We start from the raw sequence: 24988 nt of genomic DNA, 5'->3' as shown, positions 1-24988 counted from the left end.
TCATGAATACAGACAATGCATCTCAGACTCTTTCTTTCTTTAAGGCAAACATATTGTAATATTTTTGACTGGACTGTGGGAAAAGGCCATATAACAGTGAAGAAAGGTCATACAATAAAATAAAGAAATGTTGTAGTTTCATTTGAAGGCTGGTGCTCGCTGAAATGTTTAAAGCTCGACTGTCAGACCTTTCAGACAGTGATTTTGTACGTTTGAGAATGATTTCAGGGCAGTGTTGACTCATGTTTCTGGGCACTACAAATATGAGTCCAGCCAAACATCTTTCTTCTCCAACACAATTTCCAACTACAAATAACAAAACATGAGTGCAGACTAACTTGACTTGGACTGAATGGAGATTTGTGCAATTTCCAACTAAAGACAAAATCCAGATGTTGGGTGTTTTTATGACCAGCACTACCTCCCAGGACCAGTAGGGCATGGGCTAGTTTCTGATATAAGGTAAATTCACAGTAACTTTAGTCTGTCAGTGTGAACCTCTGAATTTAGATTACTGGAAAATATTCCCTAATATCATGAAATCTTATTGTGGAATTAACAAAGGAAAATAATTGGATGGATATATTGGTGCTTGGAGAAGTCAACACCTCTGAGTTTAGACTAAAACCTAAAGAACAGTGTGAGAAGAAGATGTGGTGGGAGTGAAACATGTTTAATGAGCGATAACATGCCCAATACAAAGCTCCAAATGTGCTACACTGTAAAATTGTTCTCACCCTTTGCTGCATTAACAAAAGTTAGAGAAAAGAGCAAAAACATTAACATAGCACCAGATTTTGAGTTATATAAAGTACCTTGCAACATTATTCATACATCTTTGACTTTTTTATATTTTTGCACATAGACACAATCTTCCATGTATTTAAATGTGACTATGTGATGAACCAGCTAAATGTAGTCCATAATTTAAGTTGAAGGAAAAGCATTTCTTTATTTAAAAAAGAACTAATTCTAAAAAGAATGATTCACATTTCTATTCTGAACAATTTAATGTTATATATATATATATATATACCTACATAACCTACATATCAGGTTACAACTAATCACAATTGATAGCGAAATGGATGGAGCTAAACCTGGCAGAAATCTTGCTAGAGGCTGCAAAAGACTGGAAGATGGGGTGAAGGTTCGCCATCCTGCAGGATAACGACCCTGAAAGAACAGCCAGAGCTAGAGTGGACTTAGATTAAAGCATATTTATGTGCCTAGAGAAACACTCAAAGTCCCGACAGTCTCCATCCAACTGGATATTTTTCAAGGAAGAATGAGCAAAATTTCACTTTCTACTAAAGCAACTCCTTTAGCATAACATTATTTTCCACATTTTTATCTTTTGTAAAAAAAAAAATTACAATCATGCATCATTTTCCTTTTGTTTTACAATCATCTGCTACTTTGAACATGACAAACGTAAAAAAAAAAAAAAGAGTTTAGAGGGTAATTCTTTCTCAAGCCACTTTAGTTGTTTTTTTTATCCTTTCTGGTTCTACTGAAAAAAACTGATAAATAAGTATAAATAAGTACGCATCACTTTTAAATGAATATCTGCAAAGCACATATAAATTATACAACATAAGAACAAGTCAAGTGTTTCACAATTCTTTTTTTTTTTGCCATCTTAGAAGAAAAGGCAGTCAAGTCTGTCACCAATGCGACAAATTTAGTTTGTCAGACAAGAGACAGATAGATGTCCCTCACACACACACATGAAAACACACAGGCCCTGTGACAGTAGCCCAAAGGCTGTTGGGTGTCTGAGATGCTAGAATAAATCACATCACAACTGAGACAGAGCAGAAAACACAGAATGAAAGCCTCCAAAACATCACTTACTGAAATACATGGCACAACACATGCAAAAATCCCCCAAACTACTGAAAAACAGAAGAAGTATGTGATAAACTAAGACGAAGAGCAGGCCTTTGAGCAAAGATTAGAAAGTGTCAAGAAAAACAAGGAACAGAGTTTAAGACATGTGGGTGTTTGGTAAATGATGAGTTTGGGTTGTAAAATCTTCTGCAATATTCTACAAATTGATGTAACAAACAAATAAGATAGATATCAACACAAGCAGCAAACTACAAAGGCAACAACTCCACCAACAAAAAGGTAAGTGTGTGATAACTTTAAAGGAAAATGTTCAGAGCAGGACTACTTATAAATGATGCAAGTCATCTCTTTGGACCCGACTACTATTTTCCCTAAAGCTCTTATTTAAAACATGTATCCATACAATCTTTCAAGAGTAAAACAAAATCATATTAAAATTAGAAACAAAAAATAAATAAATAAATAAAAAAGGATAACATGCTTTATTTTTATTGTCTCTGCTAAAGTAACAGTTTTACACCAGCACAGTGTCTGAAAGATTCAATTCTTTATTTATTCCTCAACAGTAGGGCTTCTCCAACAGAGCAAATGTGCAATCCTTTGTGTGGGCGTCTGTGTCCAAGATGGGTGGGGAGGGGGAGAATAAGCCCTTGGCGTTGCAGCATCTATGTGTCTGAAATCGTGTGTCCGACTGCACCATGAATTGGAGCTCAGCTGTGATTGTCAGGCTGATTGTCCGTTATGTCCCTGTGGGCCTGGAGGCCTTGTTGTGTGTAATTTATGTGGATATGTGTATAAAGTCAGAGACGGAGGAAGAAACACGGGACGATGGCGAGGAAGAGAAAATGCATGGGTGAGGCACACATCTATTCATCGACGTTATTGTATAATTGCAGCTGATAGTAGGGCGTTGGCAAAAGCAGAGTGATTGTGATTATCACTACAAGGCATACCTAAAGATACGTCACATCAGAGGTGCATAGAAAGGCCCATCTGACACACCAGTCCTATGGCTGTTTAAAGAGCAGCCTTACAGTATGGACAGTAGAGTCAGAGAGATGTGATAAAAAGAAAAACATGATCTCTAGGGAACGAGGCAAGGATATTTCTAATGTCTGTCCAGGTTAAAAGTTGAGTCATGACCCTTGATGAATGCCATCATTTTTCATCTCCTTGCTTCTTTGTCTCTTACATTTTTTGTTCAAATGTGAACAGAGGATAAAAGGTTGATTTTCAGGTGATAAGATTTGGAAAAGTTTTGTTCCAAGAAGACTGTTTTTAATACGCCCCTTTGCATCAAACATAAAATGTGTCTTTGGATACTGAATTTTCCTTACATACTCAAGCTAACCAGTGTACAAAGAGGTCATTTAAATATCATTATGTCAAAAAGAACCCTGAATATTTAACCTCGACTCATTAAAAAAATAACTTGATAAGTACCAAAGAATGGGACTCAACAACTACTGCAGCCTTTTCATAAGTCATTCATTTATATTGTAACATGGCATTGTGAGTGTTCTTCAAAAAATGAAAAAAAAAAAAAGTAAAAAAATCAGCTATCAATGGAGACATTATGTTCTATTTTAATTGAAATGTTTGAATGTGGTTTTGTGATTTAGTTTTGTAGTTGGTTCAATAGATAAATTTTAACACTTTACTAAAGCACTAGAGATGTTTTCACCTCATTATTGTCAAAGCTGGACTTTAACAGCTTTACAAAAATGTAATTAATTTCAAATTATTAATTTATTTAAAGTCAGTGTAATTTTTTATTTTTGTAGACAGATTTCCACGTTGGAGTTCCATTACATTACTGGAGGAAACATAAGGCAAGTTCAGTTTCTGTCAAGGAAAATCACAACCGTCTTCCTCTGTGTGTAAAGAAACTGACAGGGCGCTGAAGTTGTAGTGTTTGCTTATGTACACTGAACACTGTGATCCGAGACATCTGCTAACAAATCCTTGTCAGAGTATATTTTTGTGTGACCATGTAGTTTTATAGATCTGTTATACGTGGGGTATACTGTGCAGCGTTACAATAATGGATTGTCAAGTATTGTTTTTCTTTTCACAGCTCATTCAGGAAGCAAAGGACAAGAATACGGTTTCTATTATTCCTTTGCCAATTTATCATTGGTGAGTATTAACATTTAAAGGAAAATTGGCAGCCAAGAGTAAAGTGTTTGTCTGCAACACTTTTGTTGGCTGCATGCCAAATTGTTTTTTGTTTTAAATCTTTTTCTTTGACAGTATTGTGGTGCTACAAAGTCCTTCATGACAGAAAGGCTTATTAGATGGAAACACATTTGAAATGAGTTGTTTTTAAAGGGGAATATTATTCCTTTTACCTTTGCACAATGTTATATTCCTACTTCACCAAAAACACACATGGGATATTGCTTTGATTCTTTTATGCTTGTTTGAGAAATTCTTGAATCTCCCATGCCCGCTATATTCAGTGTGTCCACCTATTTCCACAAAGCTGTCTGGCCATCAGTGACTAAGTGAAAGTATACTTGGGTAACGTAGAAGAACAACGATCCAAAGACTTTTGAATGGCATGTAAAGAAAATTAAGGATATTTTGAGTCATAGGATCTATAACTGAGTGAGTTCCTGTGGCACGACTTTAAACTGTTTATGCTAAAAATAAATAAATAAATAAATAAATAAATAAATAAATAAAACTTGAAATTAAAATATTTTTTCTAAGACTGACAACATTCTCCCTTTAGCTACATAAACAATTCATTGCCAGTTATCACAGAATGGCATTTGTTGCCACTGAGGGTGAAACACCCAGTTACATGTAGGTGCAATTTATTTTAAAGGTAAGGATAGCTTTGTAGCTAGTTTATAGAAACAATTAGAATAATTAAAATGTTCAGCTATCTACAGTAACAGAGGAACTGCCAGCAATATGTTTGGTCTGTTCATGTGTTGCTCTGTAGATACAGTGAATGACTTGTTTAAATGACAGAGGCCAAAAAGAACTGCTTCAATGTGTGAGTGAATACATATCCAAATGTTTTATGACCACAATATTAAAAAAAAAAACAAAAAAAAAACATCTCTAGTTACTATCTGTTTGTTTTCCAGCTGATGTCAGGCCCCTGGATGACATATGGTAGAGAGGGAGGCCAATGGAAAAAAAAAAAAAAAAAAAGGGCTGTCTGTCTTTGTGGGAACTTGATGTTCTTGTTTGTGACAAGCCAAACAACCGAGGTCTAACTAAATACGCATCGTTATTGAGTAGTATTTGAAAATTAAACCTCAAAGTTACTGTCCATTGAAAAACACACCCTGCAACAGCTAAGCATGAGCCTGATTTGTAAAATACGTTTTATAAATCTTATACAACAGTCCAAGCAAGTGATTGTTCTAAAAAAAAAAACACACCACAAAGATCTTTGTTTAAGTTATTGTGAATCTGAATTGGGCATTCTCCTCAACATATACATTCAAATCTGTCCGTATACGCCATGTTTATTGCTTACAGGGATTTTAAAATATTGTCATACATTTCAATTAGCTTCACATGCCTTAAGAGCGCATACTGACTGACTGAATATATACATGTTTTTGCCCATACTGCTACACATCACAAAAGGCATCTTGGCCTGGGGTGCACTCGATGCATAAATAATCCTGCAGATGCAGTACCGTTGCCGTTATGTCAACTTTAAAAGCCACCTTGCTAATGGGCATGCACAGTCATTCTCTAATGTCAATGTTTCCCAATGAACAGGTCAAATGCAAGAGAAAGGCTCCAGCAACATTAGAATATAAACAAGCCTGCGTCCTCCATAAGTCCTCAGCATGTTCTTCGTCTCATCCATAATTATCAGCAAAGGTTATTTTTTTTTTCCAGGTTTAGTGCATTAAATAGATAAACGTACCCAGCAAAGAATGAAACCATTCTACATGCATTACTATGCAAAGTGTTTCTCATCAAATGTCAAATAATACTGTACACTTTTCAACCTGACTTAAGACTTAGGACTTTTGTAAGGCCTGAAAGCTTTAATAATGACACGAAAACACATCCACAATAGACTACCTTAAGAATAATGCCATGATAGTTTATTCAACTTCAGTCTAGGGCAAAATATCCAGAGATTATTTTTATTCCATTAGTGAGCTGGTGTTCTCTGGTTTTATACAACTAAATAATGTGTTGTGTGCTCATATGTATTGGATCCGTTTGCCTTTTAACTGGCCCTGAGATGTTTGTAGTGAGGCGGTGTGACATAAACAAATATAACTGAATAAAGAGAAATGAAAAGCAATAATTTCAATAAAATAGAAAAAGCACAATCATCTGCAAGGGAAAAAGGTAATTCAGATAACCTGTTTCTATTCATCTGGTGATAAAGTCAGAAATAGCAAACAAAGAAGGACATTTTGAATACTAACTCGAGTTCTCATACAAATGTCAGGAATGCAAAAAGGAATCACTAAGAAAACTTACTTTTCCTTCAGTATAGTGCTTCTCATGAGAAATTAAATCTAATGCTCATGTCCAAACCCAGTTGTAGCTTGAGGTACTGTTGTCACTACATGTGTTATTCAGATGAAAAAAAAATACTCTCCAAACAATGTAATTACAATATGGCCTTGGAGTTACTTTTACAGGCACTGCCTTCGAGAGAAGCAGTCAGAATGCACTAAGTGCTCACAAGCATGAAGACAGACGGGCTTTCCCGTTAGAGCCATAACAGAGATACCGTACACGTAAACAATGACTACTTCTCTCTCCGTCTCTCTCCCACACAAACGCACCTATAAAAAAAACTTAAGCCGAGATAGTTTGGAAAAACAGAAATTTCACATACACACAAACAGAGGCACATAAATCTCCAGATAACCACACACAAAGAGCTGTGTAAGGACACTTTAACTTAATTTGTTTATGCCGTTGTTCCTGGAAAGGACTGCGCTCAGGGCACCACATTGCTTCTGCATGAGAGGAGATGACTGGAAGTGCTCTGCCTGTCCTTTAATTTATTTTTTTCTTGTCGTTTCATACTTCTTCTGTTTTTCTGGTCTTGTTCGTAGCCGTCCACAAACAAATGTGACTGGTTTAGAATTTTTCACCTCGTTTTAAACAAAAAGGCTATGAATAAGGGGAGGATTGTTCTTCTCCCTGGCCAGATGATTGAAGATTCGACCCTCAACACTTACATGTGTGAAAGTGTTACTGGGCAAAACTATGTGTTGGTTACGAGAGTAAAAATAAAAAAAAAGTTATCACGTTACAACTGCAGACAGGGGGTCCTACTGGAATATTACATTTTATGTTTAATTCAGTTTATTTATATAACAACTGTTTATAGATAATTCAATCTAATCATATATCCATTCCAGTTAACCCAAGTCATTAAAAAAATCCATGCATCCGTTTTTTTCCACCTTATCATTATGCACTATTAAATAACATTGACGTTTGTGGCTGTTCAGTTGCAAAACGTGAAAACTAGGGGATGTTTCTGCACGAGACGAGACAATATGTTTGCACTTTTAAATTGATAGATGTTAGAGTTGATCAGTCGTGTCTCTCATTTCTTCTGCAGGAATAAACCACACTAAATTGAATTTTAAATAGTCAAACCAAGTTCATAAGATGTGATCAATACATTAAGTTCATACAATATTAAGAGGCAGCATATAAAAGGACTTTAAAAGAGGGAAAGGTTTTGACAGGATTTAAAAGCACAATAACAAAGTACACACAGGTGGCCATTAAGCACTTGATCTTCTCTGGTTTCTTTCAACAGAAGCGTCATATCATCAAGTTAGCTGACAAGCCCTCAGGGTGTTGCTCCCTGCCTTCAAAGAAGGGCCTTTTCAAAGTTAGTAACAGAAAAACTCTCCAAGACAGATGGTTGAGCTCAGCCAACATAAAGAAAAAAGACAAATAAATCCAAGTCAGCTTAATTAAAAATGCATGGATCAACTACTTTTCTATCTGAAATCAATAAAAAGTATACTAAACTATGCAGATTTGATAAAGAAAGATAAAATAAAATATACAGTGACTGGAATTTTGGCTTAAATGAACAGGAAAATTATTCTCTACATTAAGATAAATTTTGACATTTCCATGCTGCTGGTATCAACTTTCAAACTTAGTCTGTCTTCTGTAATTTGCTTTTACTGACCTGGATCCAATTAACCATCGTTGTGCGTTTAACAGAATAGACTGTCCAGCACAAATCATTTCCCCAATGCATATTTTGATTGCCACATAACTCCACTGAAAATAAAACTGTAACCACAACATTTCAGATGCATACTCAAACATCATAAAGACAGTTTATATTATTATTTTTGCCTCTACGAAACCATTAAACAAGTAGGTGTGGCCAAAGGAACTGAGCCATGAGGTAAAAGTCTGATCATCACCTGCACCCATTCACCTTTTCTGTTTACTTTTTTCCCACAAACATAAAAAAAAAGAAAGAAAACTGTCTGCTCAACTAAAGACAGAAAATCCCAAATGATTTTGGTTGTTTAATGAGCTTAGAGTCCATTTTTTCACTGGCAGAACTTCAAACGACCAAACCTCCCTTCAACAAGTCTGGCTCTCATACATCAGCACACAGAGAGACGAACAGCTTTCAGGTGCAGAGAAAGTATGAGATGCTGTGCAAAGTGGAGAAACAATGACGTGAGGTAACATGGGAAACTTTTTGGTTATTAGAAGTTTTATATGAATACAAAATAAAAAACAGGGGTTGCAAATTAGCTCATGCTATAAGCGTCACATGGTACAGGCATGGGACTGCCGTTTCACTCATTCATCTACGTTATTCTGTATTGTCTCTATGAAATAAACTTAAATAAAAAAATACATAAATAGATACAGTAGTTAGTACAGTTTAAAAATAAATTCTCAACCTAATAATACCATCTACAAACATCTGAAAAAACAAAGATGAGAAGATGGAAGAATAAACTGAAAAAAAAAAAACTTGCTTACCATTTTATGATAAAAGAATTTATTTTTAGCTGAGTTACATGTGGCAATACATGATGCGTTTGAATTTAAATAAAATGTGTCATGTGGATGCCACACTGTCATTTGATATGTTCACACAATTCAATGTCAGAGTCGGATCTTTCAATTGGTGACTGGACAAAGTTTCGTCTTCTGCTGCCACACATATATCCAGAAAGCAGAGCTTTTAAAAAGTACCTGCAATAAAGTGAATTGAGGTTTAGGTCCAGTCTGAACAAGATATTGTGGGGAAATTGATTTGGCAAATTACTGTATTAAAACCTTTATCATTGTGTAGATATGATTTCAAATCTTTGCCAACAACATGCAATGGAGTTATTAATTTCTATAAACTGATCAGTTTTCTTCTCAAGCAGACTGCAACAAAGAATTGCTGTAGTCATTTGTTTAAATTAGACCACATAAGCTGTATTGTCTGCCTAATCCCCTCCTTAGGCCGTGTGCCTCTGAACCCCTGTTGTGTCCCTTATTTAAACTTTGACACAAGTTTGTTTCTATCTGTAGATGTATCAATTTTCTTGTATATTTTGCAGAAGCCTGTTCTCTGCTGGAAGTCTGTCCTCCAATATCAAAAGCAATTTCATATGACTAAAGTAGCTTCTAGAGGCTAGTTCTGTGCTCTAACCCTCACCGATGAGGACCACTTTTTGAGCATAGCTGCAATCACGGGAAATATCGCTGGACTTGAGCAGACATGTCAATGTGAGCTTAAAATAAGGAGCCAACTCCACTTTCCTGTTTTCGAGGTTTTCCACAAAAGAGATTCCAGTTCTTGACTGGTTCTATAAAAGAACTGGTTTGCTTATCCTTCATCCGAGAGTCATGTTACTATGCAAGTCGTGTTCACTTCTTGTTTCACCCAAAAGACTATTACAGCATATGTGCTACCACACATATAAGCCTGGGATAAAGGGCAGTAAGAGCCATCCTTATAAGCACGAATGTGAGATTATTAGTTAGAGTGGGCATGTTGTGTACTACCTCCACTGAAATCCCAGTTTATCACAGTCTTATACATCTAAAGTCACAGACCCTTTATCAATGACTTAGTCAGCCAAGCTCTGAATAATTAATCCACTTTGTCTTCCGTAAATAAAAAAAAGAAACTGCTCAAGTTTATTTGTGGGGATCTTTATCTTCACACTTTACTGGCTGTGGACGGCTTATCTCTCATTGTAAATTGTTTTTTAGCACCATTTAAAATCTTGCTTTCACTTATGGATTTAACTTGGTGGTGGTTCTGCCTTTATCTCCAGTGCAGTGCATCTTCGCATGGAGAAGCAATCTGGCAGAACTTAAAGCGAATATGGTATGCTAGCAGGAATCAAGCATCTTTCACTGTGAAACATTTCAATTAAGAAAATGCGACTCCTTTAGCTTACTATTCAAAACTGTGAACACTTCCATAAAACAAGGTAGCACTGTTTCAGTGGATCACACTAACATTTCTTCTTTTTTTTTTCAGTACACTGAAACTTTTCCATTTATTTTAACTGCTTCATTCATGGTTACAATCTTTAAGAGTAAATATAAAACACTTTAGCTTCTTTTTTTAATGCATACATTGCTGATATTATATGTGCAATGATAAAACACAGCTCATCCAATTAGGCTAGGAAACACTGTATAGAAATTATCTACATTATTCATGTATTCGGATATAAGAATATGCATAAAACAAGTTCCAATAGAGCAGCTGCATGGAACAGAAGAAAAGAAGAAATAGACACTCAACTAAAATAAAGCACACATGCTTTAAAAGAAAAAAAAAACAAAAAAAAACGAGCTGAACAGTAGGCCTTTTGATTGAATGGGAATGCATTCACTCTCCTGTCTAGGAAGCCATTTAGTAACAAGGCCCAACACCCCTCTGTCATTCCATTTTCTGCCTCTCCCTCCCTACTAATGCTTCCCCCACCCCTCTTTTCAAATGTTGGTCACAAAATGAGCTGAAGCACATACAAACCCTTTTTAATAAACTGCTGCTATGAGTGTTTGTTGAGTTAAATGTTATAATGCAAAAAAAAAGAGAGTGGATTTAAAAGAAAACAATTTCAAACAATTACAGCATTAAATTTATGATTTATGTGTTTCTTGTCAAAGAGGGAAAAAAGACATGTTGGATGTGTTTTTTTTCCCTCGTCTGAGCTCATTGTGAGCTGGTGCAGACATCCAGGAGGTCAGACTAGAGGGGGAAGGTGAACAGACTGAGATACCAAGAACCTTTTGAGCTGGAATGTTTTTAAATATTTTCTTTTCTGTTTCTATCTTAGAGTATAACATTCAAGTGTAGACCATTTCTTATAGTCCATAAAGTAGAGTGCATGTCATTCTCTTTACAATGGCTCAACAAATCCATTTAACTGATGCTGGCTGAAGTGGTGACAACACCAAAAAAAAAGTCAAAGGCTTGTTTAAGATTTTTTTTTAAACTTACAAAAATCCTATCCTATATATGCAGGAAGTTTTCATTTAATGTATAAACAGTAATTATTATTTCCTCAATAATTAGTGCTGACTGGCAACACACAGTAGCTTTCTAACAACAGTCAACTTGTGAGAATGTGCTAAGGAGCGCTTTACAAAATAGTGCGATGATTCCTCATGGAGTTTGCAGGCTGCATCAACACCACTGCATGAGGTGAAACAGGTAGTGATTGAGGAGCACTTCTATTTTTATTTCATTCTGTTAACATTAAATGAGTCATGCACTACAAAAAAATGTAAATGAAACTAAAAACTTTAAGGCTCTGTTCCTCAAATGCGTTTATCAAAGTCTATAAATAAGTCCATTCTTCCAAGAGTGTGTCAAAAATCAGACAACATATAGCCACTAGATAATAGAATACTACGTCTGAAGCTTAATTTAGTCCCGTAACTTTTTCTCAGATCAGGGAAGTGTAATATTCCACTGTTGTTTACAGCTGGCCCAGTAATAGCCAGCTATTTAAATATTTTTTTTTCTATCCCAGTCTAACCTGTTAGACAAACTCAGATTGACTAACACATAACCAGAGTACACACCTGCTGTAGGTTACATAAAGATTGAAAAACAAGGTCAAAATCTTGACAGGGTATGATCACAACTCAACATGTCCCAGGAAAAAAAAACTCTCCACATAGGAATAAAAAGGAAACTGAGTGAGGAGTGCCAATCATATGCTGAAGAATATATCTGTACAGAATGGAGGCCAAGAACAGAAAGACTGAGAGAAGACAAGCCAAGAAGGCCAAAATAAACCACATTGTTTTATTTTTCACACCCTACATTTCATAATTTTCCCTTAATAGTTAATTAAAAGAAAATAAAGAGCAGAATGTTGCAACAAATGTCAAGATTGGAGACAAAGCTTAGCTACTGACAACAGTGGAAAAACAGCTGCTTAAAAACTCATTCTAAAATACAAGTAATTAAAATGCCAAAAGGAAGAGAAAAAGGATTGTAATTGTTACCTTTAACAACATGTAGAACATATTACAAAAAAATCTAAGGAGTGGAAGAGAATTATGACACTAATTGTATTTTATTTTTCTTTCTTTAGAAGATAACTATGCCAGCTACTCTGAGGTGTTTACACTAACAGGAGAGGGAAGTTTACCAAGTTTAATTAAGTGGTTTTTTTTTGTTGTTTGTTTTTTTTTTCCATAAATGACTTCTATACCTTGTTAATCTTTCATTATCCGTCTCTCGTTTCTGCCGCCTCCACTTTCTTTTGCCAGTTTTTCTTTTTCTGTCCTCCCTGCTCTCTGTGTGTGTGTGTGTCTTGTGCATCTGGGCAGGTGCAGCGGGCCATGTTGACAGCTTGTCCCTCTTCTCTTGCCACGGGGAAAACTGTCACCTCTGTCATACAGGTCCATGAACACAGCGTGGAGAATGTATGTGCGTTTCTTTCCGTCTGTGTGCTCTCGGGAGACTTGCACAGTGAGAAAGGAGGCTTCCCTGTTAGCTCTCCCAGAAAAAAGCTGAATGCCAGGATGGTCACAAACATTGCAGAGAATAACTTAGGCATGATGGGTGCTTCACAAACTCCACCTGGAAGGGCAGAGCCTTCAGGGAGCACTGCTTTACACGAGATGACACAGTGATGGCGCAAAGGGACAGAAGTCTGTGTGTTTGGAGGGTTTATGAACCCTTTTTCAAACAACAGACAAGAATACTTTTAATCATCTGTGGCGGTGAGATTCAACATATTATTCCACTAAACTCTAAAAATTCAAAATACAAAGGTTGAAAATGCTTCTGATAGGCAAAAATAAAAAAGAAAAAATATTTAAAAAAAATAATCTAGAATTTCAGTACAAAGGAAGGGAATCGGAAAAGAAAAAAAAAAGTTTTTGAAAATTGCTTTTGTAGTATAAGGTGTTTGAACACAGAGCAATTCATTATTTCTAAAGGTGTACCAATCAACATTTAGCATATAATATTGACATATGGAAAACAGCATTTATATAACATTTTTAGTCTTCCTAACAGTTTTCCTAAATTATTTAATATCACAAAAGACAATACCCCATCATAAAAAGAGGAGCATTGTTGTTGATGCAGTATGATAGCACTGAACCAAAGATTGATTTGTTTAGCTCTCAATAAATGAACAAATCTGACCTTTCAGAACAGCCAGTAGACAGATTAACCTTTTTTGAGCAACTTTTTAATAAAAGACAAATTAAAAATTCCATTTTTAATTCCATTTCCATAGCCATTTGCCTTTGTATTAATTTCATATTAAATTGCGTCACAAACTTCTCATGGTTTGTAATCAGAAGCAGATTTGTGCAGAACCAATAACTTGATTCAATCGTTTTTGAGGATAGCCATACCACGTTCTTGTTTTTGATGGGACAAAAACAAATAGACCAACAGTAAAGAGACGGCCCTCTAAAAATTTTTTAAAAATGCATTAATTTCTTTAAGACAAACGTGAGAGCCTTGTTGTTTTTCTAGAATTATTTATAGATCTTTCTACAAAATCCTACCTTGTTCATTCCGTTTAGTTTACTCTGTAGATATTAAATTAAATACAATAAAATAGTAATAAAAAAAAGAATTGTAGTTTTTATCTCAGCACTCAAGTTTTTTCAAGCTGAAAAAAGGTTGATACTGGTCAACAACCAATGTTTTGGTGCATTTCAAAGGTTTTTATGTAGCAATTGGTTTAAACACACACACGCGCACACACACACACACACGCAAAAACAGATTTGCCAAAACAATCACAACATGAATAGTGCTCCGTTAACATCTGATGGGTCGAGGTGCCATCCCAGTATTGCTGTTATCACTACAGCAAAACAACTTATGTAGGACAGGCACAGCCACAAAACAAGCAAAACCATTCATTTGAAATCACAACACTTGTTTCCATGACTGCCTAGAGGGCTACAGAGTCAAAGCCTACGATCTCATGTGTATAGTTTGTGTGCAAGCGTGTGTTTGTGTGTGTCCAGTGGGGGCATTGGCCCTAGACAAAGTGCTCTGCCAGCTTTCTGCCCACTGGTCTTTTCAATGCTGATGGATGGGCCTTGTTCAGCACCATCTGGCTAAAGGATACCTCACATTAATCATCACATACACACACACCAGCACACTCTCCGATCCCTTGAACACACATCCGATAGAGAAGAGCAAGTGTAATTCATATAAACACACAGGAGAAAACCAAACACACACATCAGCCCAGGGTTCAAAATGCAGAGGCAAAGAAAAAACAAAAACAAAAGACCACAAAGGAAATTAAAAAGAAAGAATACTTTGTTCTTTCCATTGTACTTTTGTAGCTTCCACAACTTCCTCTTTAATTATGGCCTTGTAGGTAGATGCTATTTAAAAACAGATTTAAAATGTCAGAACCTCCTTCCCATCTTGGCCCAGTACCACACACAAACAGTAACACACAAAAAAGTACTAATGCAAGAATAACATTGTTATATAAAACATAACCTTAGCCAGACACCCTAAGGAACTTGACATAAAATGAAGGAACTTATCAGACATCATTTATTTTTATCTAAAGGGCTTTTTGGCTTTAATAAGAGCTGATCTGCTCAACATTTCCAAAGAGAAAGGACAGGCAGAGCTGTTGTTGATATGCTAAGGAAGGATGCTTGACATGAGATTTGTTATTAAATCATGGCTCACGGGTTCAATTTGGAACATATATATATATATATATATATATATATATATATATATACACACACACACACACACACACACACACACACACACAAGAGATTTGTTTGCATATTTTCACTATGTATGGAAGAAGAATAGAGCTGGGGCTTTTGCATCGTAAAAGAATAAAAAAAATGACAAGTTAGATATATTCATGTATAACATATCTAAGATGATCTGGAGTTTTCCAGACGTTTTATAAGCATAAAGTGAAAGAAAATGCTTATGGATGTAATGAATGAAGTTTGACATAATAGGCGATTGTTTCAATTGCATATGAAAGTGAGTTTGAATCTGCTAAAGTTTAATTTATCATAATGTCAGAGAAATCAATTTAATTTTTATGCTAGAGATTCAGGAAAAAATATAACATTTTTCAATACTCCTGAAACGTATTTTGATAAATTTCAAATAGAAACCTGAGAAATGCAAACAATCACTATACGAGATGTTTTAATGTCTTTAAAGGAGAAAAACCATTTAGTTAAAACAAAAAAATAAAATCAGAATTTGTTTAGATCTCCCTAAATAGATTTAGAGGTCTAAGTATATTCTGATGATTATTCCTATTCCGACCTGAGAAAAGATGACAACTAGAAGGATTGATATTCTTTGTCAATGTTTCATTTTCTCCATCGATTATATTGAAATATTGACTAATTTCAATATTAAAACAAAATTAAATGCAAAACGTCAACTTTTAGACTTTCTGTAGATTGACCACTTATGTCAATGTTTATGTAGGCATTTATTTATTGTTGCAGAAGTACATTCAAAATGTTCACAAAGCATATCAGTGAGGAAGACAAATTAAGAATCGAGTGATGTTTGTGAGACGGAGCAGCTTGGCACAGCAGGTTCAATAAGGCACCCTGCAACACTGTCCATTTCTCAATATATCTGATTAGTGAGCAAGTTCACAAATACCAAGTAGCTGATTTAGACACAAATGTGTTAATGAATTATAGACATTTTTCACTAACTAGGCTCAATTCTCAATTTTGTGTTCAGTTATTATGGATGCTTGTACGCGACTGTGTGTTCTGTGCTGTTTGCTGAAGACTGTTTATGTTTGTGTGCATCTTCTATTCTTTCTTTGTGTGGGAGGCAAGAATGAATGCTTGCAAAAGCGGAAACGTGTTCTTTCTTGAATTCTTTTAATTAGTGTGGAACAAAATGCACCAGAGGGTTCAAATTCAGAAAGGAAACTGCATAAAAGAAAAAAAAAAAAAAAAAAAAAAAAAAAAACTTAAGCTTTGCAAAGGAACAGTCTCACTGCCAAGGTGGGATCCAATCGTACATCTGTTTAACACATTCATGCTTCCTGCAAGACATCTTCCCCTTCTTCTGCTTTATGCTCAGTTCATAAAATGTATTTTTGAATAAGTGAACCTTGTTTTCAACCAAAAATAAATAAATAATCAAAACTGTTTTTATACAATATGCTTTTTCAGTGACAACAACTATGATGCTACATTAGGACCTTCACTTAATGAATACAGCTCTGCAGAAACACTTCAGCCACAATAGTCTCAACAACATAAATGTGTAAAAATATGGAAGTTGATGCAGCTAAGACAGAAACTCAAACACAGACAGATGCGGAAGCTCATGCACAATGATTTAGATCAATCTCTGACTTCATCCTTTCACAATGCAATCAGGCACAAACACTTATGCTGTCCTCATCCACTAAACTGTTGACAACAGATGGCCATCTTGAGGAGACAAACTCACCGCCACTATAAATGTAATCTAATGCTGGCGATGCTGACCTACAGCAGCTCTGCCTGGTTCTGATTAATGACCTCTGCTCTAGTGGAAGTGGTGCTAAACACTCAAGGATGTGCTCATCAAAAGTAAAACAGACGGTGATCAGAAAATAATTTGCTGGAAAACATTCTAAATTTAGGAAAACAGACTGAATGGTAAATGCACCGAGTTTATACAGTACTTTCCTGGCAATAGTGAAAACTTACAGCATTTTACACTAGAAATAAGTTAAATCTAATACCATAAAAATTTCCAAAAGAGAAAGAAGAGTACTAAATCTTACCTTGTGGTCGTAGGGGTTGTAAGAATGGAAGAGTTCAGAAAGTTTTTTAGTCCTTTGCTTTTTCTGCAGGAAGAAAAAATAAAGCAGTTTAAAATTTGTTTTTTAATATCATTTTAAAATAAATGTCCTTGATTTTTTAAAATCACAGCTATAAAGGAAAGATGGGCTCTATCAATCTCAATACTGGCAATGGATCCAATTGACATTGCTTGGTGGACACAGCTGGTTGGATCCTGATTCCTACTGGATTAATGATTCAAATCTAAAAATGAATCAGAAATCGAGAGTCTGAGGTCTCCGTTAATCAAAATGTTCTAAGTGCTATGGCTGGTTGCTGCAACACAGAATTAACAAACTAATGCAAAGACTTATTATTCACCAGAAACATGGCAGATCTGTTGACCTAGCTTAGCACACTTAATGGAAACATTCCTCAAAGATACACTCAAAGGGTGGTGACATTTACCCAGATTTCTTCTTGGGGGGAAAAAAAGAAATTGGAGAGATGTATTATTTTCCTTTATGGGAACCACAAGGGGAAAAAACAAACAAACAAACAAACAAACAAACAAACCAAAAAAAAACTATTGCCGATAAAAGTAAATCATTATTTATTTTCAGTTCTTTTATTCTTCTTTTCCAAGAAAACAGTTAACAGTTTTGTGTTTGCCAGATTTTGGGTGGCAAACTTGCATGCTTAAAAATTTGGTTGTAAATTAACATTAAGATAACATTTGACACGAAAAAAATAAAAATAAAAAAAAGCACAACATCTAATTTGGTGTTAATGCTCTCAATCTCATGGCCATCATATGAAACCCCACCTTTCCTTGTGAATAACCACGTAAATCACACAATTATGACACTCTTGTTCCTGGACGAAGCTGCTTTTCAAAGCCACAAAGTAAACAGAAGCTTTTTTTCCACCATTTTCTTATCAAATGTGTTTTGCTCTCCACATCCCAACCCTCTGCCTCTCGCTGCTTTGCTGCTAAAAAAGAGCATGAAAACAGGCATGTAAGAATTGTTCTGAGGTCTGTTATGTAATTATCAATTATGTACAAAAACACAACTGACCTTATGGGTACATATTGAAGCCAATGACTATGTGGTTTGTTCATATGAGTTTACACAAAACCAGGACAAGAACAACACTACATGTTTGAGTAAATACCATGTTTGTTTGTTCTGGTTTATTGATCGATAGTATTGGTCTTAATAGATACTCAAATTGAGATAACTGGATCAGATTTGAACAAAGAAGTCCTGGACAAGAGCAACTGTATTGTACTGCAAGCAAAATGTACAGAAAGATGTATTACATTTTTATTTTGGGGTTGGATCGGAGTAGGACACAAAGTCTACGGGGTCAGGCCGGGTCAGGACCTGATGTAAACTATATTAAAGATGGCGTCTCTGTAAGGTGTAATATCGTGCCAGACGTAACTCTTTGAAGCAGTCAGTTACACAACACTGCTTCAGTCACAGGGATTGCTAATAAGGACGACATATGAACACATTTCTCTAGCTAAAGGGTGCATACACTTACTGTTATAAAATCTTGTGTGTCTAACCGATCCTACATACTGGAAAGACTATCTCAGTCAATACTGTATGCTTTCATACACAGCCATCATTATATAGCTTGACAGGCATGTGCAGCCTGAGGGTAGGTAAAGACAGCCAGATTCTTGCCATCTACACTGGAGAGGGAAAGAAGAAAACAACAGCTTTCAAACGGCACTGAGTCTGTGGTCAAGTGAACAAAGATGGACAGAGACGTAAGGTTGACATGACAGGGCGAGATGTTCTTAAATTAGAAAGATGGAGAATGCCAATGAGGACAAGTAAACAAAGACAAGTTTTGAAAATAAAAAAAGTTGGAATGAAGGTTGTTGCTAATCTATTAAGGATGCAGTATTTTAATAGGGGATAGACCTTTGGATTGTATACTTCTCTCCTTTTTCTGAGACTCTCCAACTATTCTCCCATTGCCCGTTGCTCTAACGTGTATTCCTCCCATCTGCGCATATCTTCACTCCTTTTGCCTCCCCTGGAGTGTATTTCTACTCATCTCTAACTCACACAAGGCTCTTCTGATCCACACAATCCTGTAATCATTGGCCTTGTCTTTCTATCGTCTCTCTCAACCTCCCATTTTTGTTTTTGTGTGTTTTCCTCTTTCTTCTTCAGCCAGAAGGCCTTTCACAATCTCCAAATCCTTTTTTTTAAACTCATTTTCTTTTTACTTTCCTCGTGTTCCTCAGAGCTTTCCCCTCCTCCATCACTCCTTTTGTTTTTCCAGAGGGCAAAAACTCACTAATCATTCAGTCTCCACTATCTTACACATCTTTCTCTTCACAAGTCTGGCCATACACAATTTCTCTGGATCTCCCTCTTATTTTATTTTATTTATTTATTTTTTTTTTTTTTTGCTGGGAGCACCTTCGATAAGAACAATCATTACTCCTCAACACCATTTTCTCTTCTTGTGCCATGCTTTCATCACTTTTATTGTAACTCTGTTTGCAGAGATACACAACTGTAGGAGAAACGTTATTACAGGCTAGGTTTGGTCAACACCTGATGATTACCATCAAAGTCTTTTCATTTGGTTGGTATAGACATGCATACCAAATATGTTTACACAGCCTTATATAATTATATTTTTGCAAAATTACATTTCTTACAGTGACAGGAGGACTCAGATTTTGTGTCATTTTCTAAACCAGTACATGTAATAGTATGGCATATACAGCTGCCTTAATATATCAACAACAACATTTTATAATGGGCACAATAATATATAATTGCTTCAGTACAATAAATGATGCTAGTGTAAAGTCTATTTAAGGACTTGTCAGTCTATCTCAGATAAAAGTTGAAAACCTTTGACCCCAATTATGTCAAAGTTTGGGAATAATTCCTGAAATCCACACCAACCTACGGCTGAGTGATAAATGTCAGTTTAAAACAAACCTCATTTAAAAAAATAGTCTACCATAACACTAATAGAGCAACACAATGCTGAGGAGAGATTACTATGTAAAAATTTAAATAATAACCTCTAATAAAGCATGGAGGTCATTATCCTATATATTATAATAATAATCACTGGAACCTAAGCCCAAAAACCACAAACGCCAAACGCTTCATATTTTCCTTAAATTTCTTAGACTTGTGTTACTGTGCACAGTTTGGCATAAGCAATATTACTATCTATAAATTACTGCACTGCATATCCATCTTACACTTCGTTCTAAAAGGATTTTTTTAGTCTGTGCTGTTATATACATAGTACAGTATCAAGGTCAGCTACAAAGACTGAACAAAAAAAAAGTGAACAAGCAGTTTAAGTTCAAAAAGAACTTGAAGGAGTTAAACAATCACTAACATTACAGGAGAAATAATAAAAATAAATGTAATTTATATATGTTTTTTTGTGGCTTCAGTTAACCCAATAATTTAGTTCTTTATTAAAAATCAGTAGATATGTACTAAGAAGGATTGCACAGTGGCGCAGTTGGTAGAGCTGTTGCCGTGCAGCAAGAAGGTTCTGGGTTCGATTCCCGGCCCCGGTCTTTCTGCATGGAGTTTGCATGTTCTCCCTGTGCATGCGTGGGTTTTCTCCGGGTACTCCGGTTTCCTCCCACAGTCCAAAAAACATGACTGTTAGGTTAATTGGTCTGTCTAAATTGCCCCTAGGTGTGTGTGTGTGTGCGCATGGTTGTGTGTCTGTGTTGCCCTGCGACAGACTGGCGACCTGTCCAGGATGTACCCCGCCTCTCGCCCGGAACGTTAGCTGGAGATAGGCACCAGCAACCCTCCCGACCCCACTGAGGGACAAGGGTGTTCAGAAAATGGATGGATGGATGTACTAAGAATGCTGGATTCTGCTCATACAACCTCATGAGCAGCAGAAACCAGAAATGATCACATGGAATTAAAGATAAATTGTTTTTTCTACTTTTAAATAAATAAATAAATAAAGTTCTGGGTTTTAAGAACCCAGACAACTTCATTACTAGCCCTAGACTTTATGTCTGGCCAACTACATTTAACCCAGAGTTATCTGTTGTCTTGATACACGTCAGAAGGTTTTGGCACATTAAGAAATCAACCATGCAGTCATGCTTATGTTCGTGTCCAGGCATAGATAAATGATAAGCCAGAAGATAGCGCTACTAGTGGCTGGCCAGCTGTTTAACTTTGACAGCTGCTGCACTGGTGCCTCATGGGTAATGGAGTTCTTAACCAATTACAACCTGGGGAAATTAAAAACACTGTCCCACAAGAGTAGCTAATCAACTATCACATTTTCTTTTCTTTTTCTTGTTTCCTCCTGCAGCTGCTTCTCTACACATCTTTACCAAGAGACATTCAAATACACACATACACACTCAGCATCCATTCACCAAGTCCATTTATCAAGGCTAAGTTCTGGTCCCTATGGGATGATTATGAAGATCCAAGCTAATAGCACTCTCATTCCTTTATTCTCAACATGGCCCTTTTTCTTCTTCCACCCCTGTGGTCTCCTATTTTCTCCATCTGTGTCTACTCTCCGATGCATCCAATGTTTTCTCATTCATCATTTATTATAGCAGGTAAAAGGTTAGGGACAGAAAAACTACTAAACACCTGGACCTCATAGCAGATGGACAGGTTTTCCTGCTACCCTTAGATACTGCTTTGCAACCTCAACCTCCAATCTGATAGATGACAATGACCTTGTTCATCATTTGTTTAATTTCTTTAAAACGGGTCATGATGAAATGCTTTTTAAAATCGTTTAATGCACATCATGTTGTCTTACACCTTCTTTTAAAGTTATTTAATTCTTTAGAAAGAATGAAGGTGTATTTTGTTGCGACTCAGAATATCATTACATACTACTACTGCATAGTTGTAGCAGAAGGTTGACATTTTCATGCACTATTTTCAAGAAACTGAATTTGGGGTTTTTATTAGCTGTAGGTTGTAATAATCAAAACCAACATAAAAACAAACAAACAAACAAAAACACGTTTTTCTCTCACCATAGTAAATCAGTAGATGACTCAATATAAGTAAATTTATTTTAATTTGTCAAATTCACTTAGATGATTTTTTTGGGATGCAACTGCATTTTATTACATTGATAAGGAAATAATCACCTTACTTTTTGTTCAAGATCCTTTGTAATTCGATGTGATGTTAAAAAATCAGTTCTAAAACTAAAGTGTTTTGTGCAAAAAAATTTTTGAAAGGTGAAATGCAACCAAACCAGTAAATAAAACTAAAATAAATCTAATTAACTTCATCAGTGTAGCATGAAAAACACTATACTGTGAAGCACTTACTAAATCATCATGTGTGAGTTGCAAATAAAGTGTGATAAACACACAACATATATGCTAATGGCTGCAAGTCACTCCTAAATGCCCCACTAAGGACAAATCCCTGTATTTTTTGCTTTCCATCTCTCCTTATTCTCTCCATCCATCTTAACTGTAGGGTTTATTTTTAGCCTTCCTTTTTCAGAGTTTCTGTCTTTCCCAGGCCACTCTGCCTAGTTCACATAGCTCTCCATCCATCCCTCCTGTGGTTATTCAACACAGTTGTGTTCCAGACAAACCATCTGGTGCACTTTATTAATGACTGACCCTACACGGTTTAGATGTCGCCTTGCTGCCACCACTCGCTGTGTTATAGGTGTCCATGTATGGGAGGAAAAACAGGTGCATGCTGATTGATGAAGTTAGGTTTTGTGCACTTTAACCACTGTAGCAGGTGTCCTGCAAACAACACATTTTTCTATGACACTCTCACCTTTCCATGTTCCGAGTCTGGTGCAAATAAACTCACAATTACAATCAGCAAGCAGCCACTTGGTAGCTGTGTTCTGCAGCTAATGTGGAATCACTTGATCTCCAGGAGTGCAATAAATTAAATGGATAAAGAAACTTGCTGCCTCAAACTATTAACAATAACATTTAAAAGTTCTGACATAATATTTGCAGAAACCATCATATGTCAATCCCACACTTGAGCTGATTGAAGAAATTGCAGAGAGAAGGGAAGAAGAGAGAGTAATAGATTGGGGAAGAAAGAAAGATAGAAATAAAACGATTATTTAAGAATTGACCCTTCTGAAAATTATGACAACTTTCTGTGGTCTTTGTTGTGATAACAAAAAAGATGCCAAAAAGGTAAAATTTCATCACAGTCTTTTTGGCTACTAACTGTCACTGCAGGCGGTGAGGGGGAAAGGAAAGAAAACATACTGCTTTCATACTCCTCAATGTTATTTAACCACTTAAAACTAAACTTTGCAACATTAGTTAATATTTGAATAGGTGATCAGAACTTCAATATATAAACAGACAAATGGATGAACGGACAGAGTCCATAAAAGCAGACGTCTCTGCATACTCTGTTCTTTTTTCATACGGTTCTATATTTTTCATTTGGAAGAAACTTGTTCCGTCAAGAATACTAATTGCTCATAATTTTCAGTATTAACAGATGATGTTGAATTGTTTTTAGTCATTCATAATTGAAAGTCAAAATCCACATTTTCAGTGCATGAAAATGTGCATGATTACTTAGGCTTATTAGGCTAAGCAAAACAAACTGCACCCCTATCAATGCTAAGCTAGTAAAAATAATGGAAACACATTTTCTTTAATAGATCCTAAAAGTATGCAAATATATTCTGATATTAACTGCAACCCACTTTGTGCTTTCCTAAGGTAAAAAATATGCAGCAGCCAGGTGCTATTATATCAAATAAACATGATTGCATGATCATAATGAGTTAGCAATGTGTTTGTAAAAGCAGATGTTTGGGTACTATGCACAACAGAAGCATAAGGTCTGTGTTATCACAAATAGGAAAACAGCATCAACGATCTTTATAAATTCATTCATGCTGCCCTTAGCTTTAAAAGGGTTCATTGGGCCTTTTTCTAAGCCGTTCTGTGTTCATTACTGTGGAGGTTAGAAATATTATTTATATGAGAAAAACATTAAAGACAGTTCCAAGTATTTCCAGGTGTGGATTTATCGGAATGCTCACCTTCGGGTCTGACCACATTATGCACAGAGAAATCGCAAAGGACCCAAGAGTAACATTACTGTCAGTGCAGGGTTAGGTCAGCATGTTAGATGTTAAAGTTCAGGGCAGCACAATTGGAAAAGATGGTCTCTGTGTTAAAAGGTGATACCTCTGTCAGCATGAAGATGGTTGGGGGTTTAGTACAAACTAAATTCATGATGTTGCAGTAAGGGTTTGTTTGCTTTGTTCTCAGAGTCATTTAAAACCCACAGTATAGTTTACCTGCCAAATTAAACTGAGTTTAACATTTGCAAAGAACCGCTGAAGCTGAAGTAAACAGCTTTTTGAGAGTTTAAATGGAAGTGAATTATAGCAGATCCAAGATTCCTAGCGTCCTCAACTTAGACTTTAAGCTCTGCAACACTAAGATTTAACAGCTATTCACAATGATCTTTAGTCTTTGGCTTTGATAAAAAAGAGGTGCACCACAGTTCACATGACTGAAAATCTACACACAATATACAGATTATTTTGAACCAATGTGGTCATTTAACAATCATTTCTATAACATTTTTTAGGTGTCCACTTACCACATGTGCTGGAACTTGCTCCATCTTAGCAGCAGGTGTACCGGGTCTGGGGTAAAACTGGTTGATGAACAAACTAGGAAACTGATAGTGTTTCACAAGTTTTAAAGTGTCCTGGAAGTCTTCTTCAGTCTCACCGGGAAATCCACAGATTATATCTGTAGCAATTGTTACTCCAGGTACTCTGCAAAAAAGACAAAAACACTTGATTGTTGTTGGGTACTTAAGTTTAGCTTATTTTTTGTTGGAAACTT

The 24988-nt window shown here is 35.9% G+C and overlaps 1 protein-coding gene across 3 annotated transcripts in view; it reads right to left on the bottom strand.

The window, feature by feature from the left end:
* cdkal1 (CDK5 regulatory subunit associated protein 1-like 1) overlaps positions 1 to 24988 on the bottom strand; it is a 196181-nt gene that overhangs the window by 16379 nt on the left and 154814 nt on the right. For all 3 annotated transcript variants that reach the window (XM_015042782.1, XM_015042780.1, XM_015042781.1), the window contains exons 11-12: positions 24738 to 24918; positions 17109 to 17171 (exon numbers count right to left, since the gene is read on the bottom strand). In XM_015042782.1, the coding sequence (XP_014898268.1) occupies positions 17109 to 17171; positions 24738 to 24918 (244 nt within the window). The remainder of the gene's footprint in view (positions 1 to 17108; positions 17172 to 24737; positions 24919 to 24988) is intronic.

This window comes from Poecilia latipinna, unplaced genomic scaffold (genome assembly GCF_001443285.1).
Source record: "Poecilia latipinna isolate Pla-1442-1.1 unplaced genomic scaffold, P_latipinna-1.0 Scaffold601, whole genome shotgun sequence".
NCBI lineage: Eukaryota > Metazoa > Chordata > Actinopteri > Cyprinodontiformes > Poeciliidae > Poecilia > Poecilia latipinna.
Note: the sequence above shows the minus strand (reverse complement) of the source record. Positions and strands in the feature narration are given on the sequence as shown.